This window comes from Scomber japonicus, chromosome 6 (genome assembly GCF_027409825.1).
Source record: "Scomber japonicus isolate fScoJap1 chromosome 6, fScoJap1.pri, whole genome shotgun sequence".
Classification (NCBI taxonomy): Eukaryota; Metazoa; Chordata; class Actinopteri; order Scombriformes; family Scombridae; genus Scomber; species Scomber japonicus.
In genome coordinates this window covers 18207980-18217859 of record NC_070583.1, presented here as the reverse complement: position 1 = coordinate 18217859, position 9880 = coordinate 18207980, and the positions used below count along the sequence as shown (strand labels likewise).

Sequence of the window (9880 nt, the reverse complement as noted above, 5' to 3'; positions counted from 1 at the left end):
GATGTTTCTCTTCTGTCTGCGTTAAATCACAGAAGTGTTCCTCAAAGGCCCACCTGTTGTTTGAATTGGAAATAGGCTGATATTAGTGCAGCCTATACAAACACAAATAGGCTGGTGTGAATTACATTGTATATTTAAATCAATACGTTATCTTTTTGTGCAGCCTAAAGAGGTTTCTTTAAAGTTAGTAATATCAGTGAATAAATGATCAATCTTGTTGAGATAATAAAAAAAATCAAAGATTTTAAAGATGCACATTAGCTGGTATGCTGTATTTATTTTAGACTAACTTCACAGAAACGTATGAACTGAGCAGAATGTCTCCTAGTTGGACTAGTACAGACACTGAAGCATGTTGGTGATGATGATAGCTGTTGCATGAATGTCATTTCTGACATACTGCCGGCAGCTCACAGGAAGTGTTTTTGTGTGTGTTTGGGGTTGGGGGGGTTCGATGTGATGTACTGGAAATGTGATGGTGCTTAGCAGAGACCTCGCTGTGGACCCCCTGCTGGGATGCCTGCCGTTCCCCCTGCCCACCACCGTCCTCTCGTTGCGCAGCGTTCAAAGCGCGCTCTTGCTCCACACGGTGGCGCATGCTTTTACGCACGGCGCGCTCTCCAGGATATGTGTTGCTGTGTAATGTGACCTCACAGCATCCACGTGTTGACCTGCAGAGCACACTGTAAGCATCATCCACTGGGATGTTAAGGGTGTGTATGTGTGCGCGCGTCTTCTTATTGCACACACACACACACACACACACACACACACGAGAAGTCTCTCTGTTCTTTCACCTTATCTGCCATACTTGGTTCCGACATTCTCCCAATGTTTCTTTCATGTCAGCTCTTGTTGGTCTCTCCTTCCGTCTTCATCTGTCTACAGTCTGTCGCTCTTATTCTCTGTCTGCCTCAGAGTGTCTCTCTTTCCTTTTCTTTGCCTTTGTCTCTCTCCCGCCTCTAGTCTCTCTCTGTATATTTTGCGAGCACAGCCACAGGCAGGCAGGGCTGAGTCTGTCATTGGGACTCACTAATGAGCCCCTCATCTCCGTCTCCCCATGTGGAGGAATGTTTGCACTGGAGAGTGAGTGAGAGAGAGAGAAAGAAAGAGAGAGAGGGAGTCTGAGAGAGGGGGAGGGAGTGAGAGGAGACATCGTACCTGCTCACTGCTCAAATATTAACAACCGGTTTCTGGGAACCGATGCTGCTGCTCTGGGACAAGCTTAAAACTGTGGAGGCAGCCGGGCTCAGTGGTTTGGGGACAGGCAGTCTGCTGCTGCTGCTACTGCTGGAGGCACGGCTGCATCTAAGAGTCTGATGGAGGAGGAGGTCACTGAGCCCGATCCTCAGGCGGTGCAGCCCACCGGCCTGCTGCCGCCGGGGACACCCTCAGAGGTAAACGGAGACTTGCCGGGCAACCCGTACCTCAGGGACGAGGCGGAGAACGTGATGGAGAGCCCGGTGAGGGAGCCTGTTGTGCTGCAGTATCCTGCCGAATACAATCACAGCCACCAGTATGGGTAAGAATCAGAATGGGAGAAACAGAGAAAGAGTCTGTTGCTGCAGGAAGAGGCTGGTTACGTGTGCAGAGAGCTGGCACTTCTGTGGGACACTCCCGTCTCTTTTTCTCAGTTTCGAGATCGTTTGACTCCTTTTTTTCCCCTGTGGTGCCTCCACTACACAGACAGTCTATAAGTACTGTTAAGTAATTTAACTATAAATTGCTCATAAAAATAGTCGAGCTCGTCTCCTTGATCCATAGTAATATTTTTCATCTTGTTATATACATTGCAAGGAAAGATTTTGGCACACACATTTGTATTGTTGTTAGTGTTTACTTGGTTTCATTTTTCACACCTCGGGACTCAATATGGTTGGCTGATTAAAAGCAATTTATATTTGATGGATGTGAGTCATTATCATTGCTAGATGGAGTTTTTTAGCCTTTGTCTGTTTTCTGCAGCAGTGTACAGAGTTGTCAATGACAACATTTACACAAATCCATATGAGTGGACAGTCATCACATGGCACCATGCTACATTGCTATATGCAAATGCCTCTGAGAATATCCATTTTTTTTTAAAAAGAAAAAAAGTGGGGCATGACCAGAATACCTAATTTCTGACTTGATGTAAAGTTTATGGCTCAGTTTTTAACAGTGCTGTCATTTCCTGAACAGGCCATTCCTTTTAATTAGGAGTTGGTTGTTTTTGTATGTGTAGCAGTGATGGAAAACTAGTGAAGCCACACTGAGAACCTGCTGCTTGCTTGCTTGCTCTCTACGGGTGTAAACTGGCAGTATTTGCCTGTTGTGGCCACACCTCAGTCTGTGATGTCACGGTAGGTGTTTTTATTTTGCCATCCCATCACTGTGATTGGGATGTAATCAATAAGAAAAAGCAATATGTGAGAAGATATGAACCGACAGAGCGCAATGCAGTGATTAATTGTGGATGAGCCCTTTTTTAAAGCAAAGCCCACCTTTCTTTTGGTATTACAGTTAAGTGTTTTTTGTTTATGATTGCCAGTTTGTCAGTGGTATGAAAATAACATCTTCTTTGTACCCTGAAAGAGGAATTACAGCCTGCCTGATAGTCTGATACATACAGGATTGGTGTATTTTCCTAACATACCTTTTTCCACACACTTATGGAGATGTCAGTGTATCATGGCTGTCTTTAAGGAATTGATTTGGTGGCCAAAGGGTCTGCTACTGGTACACAGTGTTCTGCTTGTGTCCCTCTCACTTGCTACTGACTGTTTTGCTGCAAGGTCTGATGTGAGAAATTGCCATCTGGCCTCCTTGTCATGCAGAAAGCTTTGAATAAAGCTGCGCTTTTTTCATCAGGTTGCATTTCTACTCTCTTCAAGAGTCAAGACTCAGAAATGAGGGCTGCTTTGATACTCTGGCATGGTGATGAGTTGATTAGTAATTTTCTTATAGAAAAAATGAGGGAGGAGGAGGTTAGCACTTTAGGTACTGACTGCCATATAATTACATTTCAGCTTCAATACACTGGAGGAGATCCGGGTGTAGAAATAGCTTGTTTACTGTCAGGCTACATAATATCTGCTTTGGACAAAAATCATCTAATTACTGCTCAATATTTCAAAAGGGCAAGATATTATCTCCTTAAAATAATATCTTGGAACAGACTATTTACCTAATTGGAAAATATCAAGTGTAGTAATATACTGATGCAGTATATTATTACAACTCACAATCATTAGTGCTAAAATGAATAATGAATCATTTAATTAACAGAGTCATATTTGGTACAGTAGTCATTTAAGTCTTTTATCAAGCAAAGCCTACAAACAGCTGCTTCACAAATGTGAGAATGTGCTGCTTTTCTGTTTTTATATCATAAATTAAATATCTTTTTGTTCTCAGCTGTTGGTCGGACATTTTTCACTATTTTTTTTTTTTTTGACATTTTAGTACAAAACAAGAGACTAAATGACAGATTGATTTATTAAAAGTGTCATGTCTGTCTTCTTCATCCAGCCCATTAATGATCCTGACCTCTTAACCATACCTCCGTGTTTGTATGTTCAAGATGGGACACTAATCTATGATATCTAGTTGCTGGGTTCATTTTCGCCTTCCCATCGGTTCTTTGAGGACACGCGTCATTAGAATGGCAAGAGCGTAATTAAAGCGTACTGCTTCTCCCTCCAGGGTCAAAATGTATTGATTAGTCATGTCATTTTTGTCTTATCCTTGAAGTGTCAGAACAAGAACAAGTGTTTTCCCTTTAAGGCATGCACCCAACTTTAGGGAGGGGGGGGGGGGGGGTGGGGGTGGTTTTATTTACTGTACGTCTCTGCTGTAATTGGGTTCAGTTCTGCCGTGACCCAGCCTTAACAACATTGGATGTCTTGAAAAGGCTATTATGATGCTATAATAGTTAGTCTATGTGTCAGGCCTCAGACCTTTAGAGGAATTTCATTGTGGCTGAATGAGTATAACCATTTAAAACATTTTTTTTTAATATAAAAAAATATATATTTTTAATATAACATTCTTGTCATGTTTGCCTTTATTAAATAGAACACTATGGTTAGACAGGAATCAAGGGTAAAGAGGGATAGATACTTCACTGTAATCCAGTTTGGTAGATACTGGTGTGTTTTTTTGTTTTTTTTTTAACTCGGAAAATGGGAAGTTTCAAAACCATGTAATCAACTGATTACTTTCTATGTGCCAGGTGTACTGTGGGAAGGCTATTGTTAAAATTGAGTTACAAAAGTGTGACCTCTATCTGCAGCTGTCATTTCAAGTCACTCAGCTCTTATGAGTCGACTTCTTGTGATGGTTTGATCATTGTGTGGAAAGACGTCGCGGCCTAAATTTGTTGCACAAGAAACAGCAGAGTGACAGGTTGTTCCTGTGATTAAATGCCACAGGTCCAATCACAGCTAGTGCACACTTCAACACACACGCGCTCGTCTTGTCAGTTCAACGTGTCCTTGAGCCAGACATCGTCTCCCGACTCCCGGCTCCCTCGCCCACTGAAAGTCACTTCAGATAACAGCATCAGCTAATGGCCTCATCGTGATGTAAAATTTGAGTTACTGTCCCATAAAAGTAGGGCAGGTTTGATCATCTGCTTTTAGTGTTAGTCTACATGCAGCTCCACTGAAGACACCTTGTGCTCTGCTAATTTTATTTTGTATTTTTCACCTTTTTATGACTGTTCATAGATTAAGCAATCAAGCAAATAAGTAATTGATACATAAATGGTCACTGAATATCCATAGTTGCGGTTTAGTAATGAGAGAAAAAAGTGTTTATTTGTCTTCAAAGAGTTGAGGATGCAGAATTTGGCAGAGCAGCTTAGTAAAATACTGAGGTGCCATGCAGTGATCATATCTCTAAGTCATTTCTATGGCTTATTTTTATCAGCCAGTCAATCAGAGTATTAAATCCCAGACTCCTCGCCTTATTCTTTTCAACCTGTATATCACCATATGCAGCGAATAGTGATTTGATGAGGGAGGGGGGGTGGGAGGGGGCAGGAAGATGTCTTGGTTGAAGCTGTGGTGATCACTTTCGGATTGAAGTGATTACTGTATGTGGCTCTGCTCCTGAAGGGCAAATTATCTCGTTCAGCTGAGACCTTGATCAATTTAATCAAGTTTAATGATGCTGAAGGATGTGAACAGCTCTGTTCTCCGCTGTCTTCCTCAAGGGTTGAAGATCAGGAGTTTTACTATTTCAGCATATTATCTTTGTAAAAGACTTTGTAAAAGTAACTACAGCAATCAGATTAAAAAAGAGAACTTTTTTTGCAGTATTTATCTTAGACATGTAAAAAAGTGTGACTAAAGAACTAATGGTGGAAAGTAATTAAGTACATTTACTCAAGTATTATACTTAAGTAAAACTTTCTTGTACTTTACTTGTGTTTCCATTAGATGCTACTTTATAATTCCACTCCACTACATTTGAGAGGGAAATATTGTACTTTCTACTCCACTACCTTTATTTGACAGTTTTAGTTACTTTTAAGATGAAGATTTGACACAATGGATAATATAGCAAGCTTTTAAAATACAACACATTGTTAAATTTGAAAGCAGTGTGTAGTCCAGCTCACATTTCAGATGTCTGAGTTGTTAACAGCTCCACCAAATAGTGATTTTCCCCTCTAAACTTCTCACAGGATTTCATTTCAATAAATGTTCAAATAATCCAATATTTCACAAAAAAACAAAGATTAGAGAAAAAGTCTAAAAACTGGCAACAAGTTTGTATATCAAAACTTTGTTCTTTCTTCTTTCCTCTCCCATTAATCAGCTCACGACCCCTCAGATTAATCTGGTGGAGGGGCCCCACCACTAGATTGGGAACCACTGGACTAAACTAGCTAACTGTATATAAAATAGTGTAAACTACCTAACTGTATATAAAGTAGTGTAAACTAGCTCCACTTCCAGCAGCTACAACAGTAACATGCTGCTCTAACACTGATGCTTCACTATTAATAATCTAATGATGTCATATGTAATAATATATCAGTCAGAGGGACCAAACCACTACTTTTACTGTGATACTGTATACTACATCACTCATAATACTTATGTACTTTTACTGTAATACTTTCACTAGATCAAGCTAACAATATTAATGCACTCTTACTTAAGTAGGATTAAACAAATAGTCACTTTTGCCACTGTTAAACCAAAGGGCAAAAGTTTAAGCTGCATAACATTATTTTTTAATGTATTCCTCCAATTTCCAATCTTCGCTCTGTTGCTTTTAAAACCATTTCACAGTCATTCAGGTTTTCAAAACAAGCCATTGATTTATTTAATGTTGAATGCTCAGTCTCCTCCTGAAAAATGTACTCTAATGAAATATATGTAAATTCTGTACCTGCGTGGTTACTCATTCTGATCAATATTTCTTTTTGGACACAGCAAAGTAAACGCAGAATAGCGTGCACCTGCATTAAACAGCTGACAATGCATGGCTTTGACTCGTAACGATAATATGGAAAAGGCAGAAAAGAGAGATGACTGTAATATTCATAATGACAGCTAAGAGGTGACTGAATAATTGATGGATTAGAAATTGAAAAACCCCAACCCTTACATGTGAGAAAAGCAGGTCGTAAAAAGAGCTTGAGGCATAGTTGTGGCGGGCGTCTTGATATGCATACTTATTAACCTGACAAACAAGAAAGATGTAGGGACCAGTTTTCAATTTGTGGGGTAACGGATGTTTGCCAGTGAAATATAGTGGAGATATTACTTCAAACGTAGCTAGTGGTGCTAAAATGAAATTTTTATCTTTTAATTTATTTTATTTGCTGGTTATGTGGTCAGTTATTACAAGGATAATTTCCTTTCACTTGTTTCAAGTCAGGTCATTTCAAACGGAAATTAATTTGTTTTTAGGTCCAACTTTATTTTATCAATGGTCAATGAATCATTTGTTAGTGCTTTGTTATATCAGTAATACACCTTTAAGAACAATATTCAGTTGCCATCTTGCTCTTTAATTCATCTCAGTGACTTACTATGAAGTGGGAAACCCATGATTAATTAACTATAAATGAATTACCATTATCTATAACTGAACTGACTTGTATGATAGTAATGTAAATATAAATATTCTCAAAAGTCAGTCATGGACAGACCTTCCCATTCACTTAAATGAGAAAGTGTGTCCTTGAATGACTTTTGACCCGCACTGTATATATTTGATATGTAAATATTCCTTTATTCCCTCAGAGCACAGAAATGGCACCAGGCACCATAAAATATGCTCATGAAATATGCACAGTGCTGGTAGATTTGCACCAGCTAAAAACACTATGGTAATCTGTTGAGCGGCTGGCTTTTTTTTGTGGTAATTGTGTACCCTGGTTCACTTTTATTATTGAGCCTCCTGCTCATGAAATAAAGAGTCATGAGATTCTCATTTCATAGTAAGCCTTTTCCACTGGCAGGTATACAGTAACTGTGTCATTGTGGTCTGTGTGCTCTCCAAATGGACAAACAGTCAATTTAAGGTGTCTAATTGTGTTATATATGTATGTCTTACTTTTTTGTTCATCACTTTTTTTCAAACATCACAGTACCAGTCAAACGTTCACTTCCTGTATGATTAATAACATTCATCATTAAACCAACATATAAACCCTTTGTTTCGTTAACAGTTCTTTATTTAAAGGCCGTACCACAATGATGAATGACCCGTCGGTGTGTAGTTTATGAGTGGTAAGAGAAACATGTCCAAGCTGTGTAATAGGACTGATTCACCTGAATAGAGCACACATTTATTCATTTGGTTTGTAACCTGGAAAAGCAGCCCGCATTTGTCTATTGATAATAATGCTCATAAACCTTGAGTTACCTCTGTAGATGCTGCTTAAAACCCAAAGAATGGCTCTGTATGCGCAGCTAACGTGTCCTTTAGTGTACAAAAACCATGTGTAACTTTTAAATGCGTCATTAAATGTTGAGAGAATGTGCTATTAAAGTTATTGTCATGGTGAAGCTATGCTGGATTCTGAATAGAAATGAAGTAGAGTTCAAGTGGTGAAAGAGAAACACAGAGAGAAGCAAAATGCTTCAGAGCTGTCTTCTGCACCGTGCTCTCGGTGTGATGTTTCAGCTTACTTTGAACTGCTCGTTCTGTCTCAGAAGCATCTCCTCTAAGTGATCATCGAGACGAAACCCAATTAGAGAGGAGGAAGTAGTTGTCCAAATCTCCACGCTCTTATTTTCCTCCTGTGCCCATGGGCTTTGCTTTATTGAATAATTAATTGCCTCAGTCGAATTTGCACATACAGTACACATGTGCACGTCATGCCACGCCACGCACACACACACACACCAGCACTGCGTTCACCTCTGGTTATATGAGTCTCGCTCACTGTGTGATTTTTCCCATTTAGCAAATGAGTTCTGCTTCATTTATGGATCTCATTTGTGTTGTGCCCATTGGATGAAAATTTGTTTTAGCGTCACCAGTATCACAAATGGGTAAACCAGCTCCCCTCTTAGCTGATTCTTAAGTTTGGACCAAAAGGGAGTTAATGTGCCTCACAGGTTAATTTTTATTTCTGCATTTTTGATAAGTGGCTAATTTGAATGCTTGTTGACAGGTTTCATGTACAATAAATCTATGACGATCATGAAATATCACACATGTAGCTGTCCTGCTGATGAACGTTATTTAGAAACATGTGTAACGTGTAGTGTGCTTTTATTTAGTCATTTAGTTCAGAATTAATCTTCCAAAACAACCCCAAGAGGGAAATCTCCTCTTCATTTCCCCCTCTTCCTTCCTTCACCGCCGTCTAAATGTTTCCATCTGTTTCTTTCATCTCTCAGGGAGAAGATGCCGTTCCACCATGTGACGGCAGGCCTGCTCTACAAGGGGAACTACCTGAGTCGCTCGCTGTCGGACAGTGACAGCGATGTGCTGGCCAGCATCTCTGTGGAGGAGCTCCATGGTGAGGCTTCTCAGTAAACTCATGCTTAATTTTCCTTTTTAAGGCCCCCATTAAATGACTTCACATACTTCCTGTAAAGCAGAATATGAACAGAATAAAAAAAATAGTTATCATTCTGCACTGGTGGGTGTAAATTGAAATTTCACCCAATAAAATCTTCATAAATCTTTCAACATCCTCTCTTGTCCAAATGTCCCTTAAAATAAAATTATGCCTCTCTCCTAAACTGATATCTTATTGCTTTATACTTGCAAATGATGCCTCCCTGCAGTATTTCCCGCCCTGATGTCCTGCTTCAACAAGAAATACAATAAATCACAGGAAGTAAGAGTGTCATTTAATGGGGACTTTAAAAAGATTTAGCTGCTGCTGCTTGCCATAATCATCATCATCATCATCATGTTACCATAACTTGAAAAACATAGCTAATGAATTTGTTTTAATTTGATGAATTTATTTAGTAGCACTTCAGTCAATGTTGAAGTAATAATCTGTTGTGGGGAATACATGCTTTATGTTTTCAGCTGCAGCCAAAGCCAGCTTTAGTCTGTTTATACACATTTTCAGCTAATTTATGTATAAGAGCACAACATTGCAACAAAGTAAGATTAAAATAATTGCACCTGGAGTATGGTGCTGCATAGAAATGATTATAAACTCACTGCGGCTTTGTGTTTAGTTATGCTTCATGCCAGCTGGAGAGGGATGAAAAAACTGACACTATGGGGGGGGAAAAGTTACCAAAAGTTGAAGAACAAGATTGGCTGCAGTATGAAAGCAAAAAAGCAAAAAATATGTTGATGATTTAAGAGATTATTAACTTTATGTTGTACAAAAAACCCCCCAAAGTAACAAGTCTGTACACACTGCAGAATCCAAATCTCATATGGAGCTTTGTGTTTCAGG

At 39.4% G+C, this 9880-nt stretch overlaps 1 protein-coding gene across 1 annotated transcript in view; it reads left to right on the top strand.

Moving 5' to 3' along the window:
- Positions 1 to 1400: 1400 nt before the first annotated feature.
- caln1 (calneuron 1) overlaps positions 1401 to 9880 on the top strand; it is a 65877-nt gene continuing 57397 nt past the window's right edge. Inside the window, exons 1-2 of the mRNA XM_053320537.1 lie at positions 1401 to 1522; positions 8853 to 8974. Of these exons, the coding sequence (XP_053176512.1) occupies positions 1452 to 1522; positions 8853 to 8974 (193 nt within the window). The 5' untranslated portion in view covers positions 1401 to 1451. The remainder of the gene's footprint in view (positions 1523 to 8852; positions 8975 to 9880) is intronic.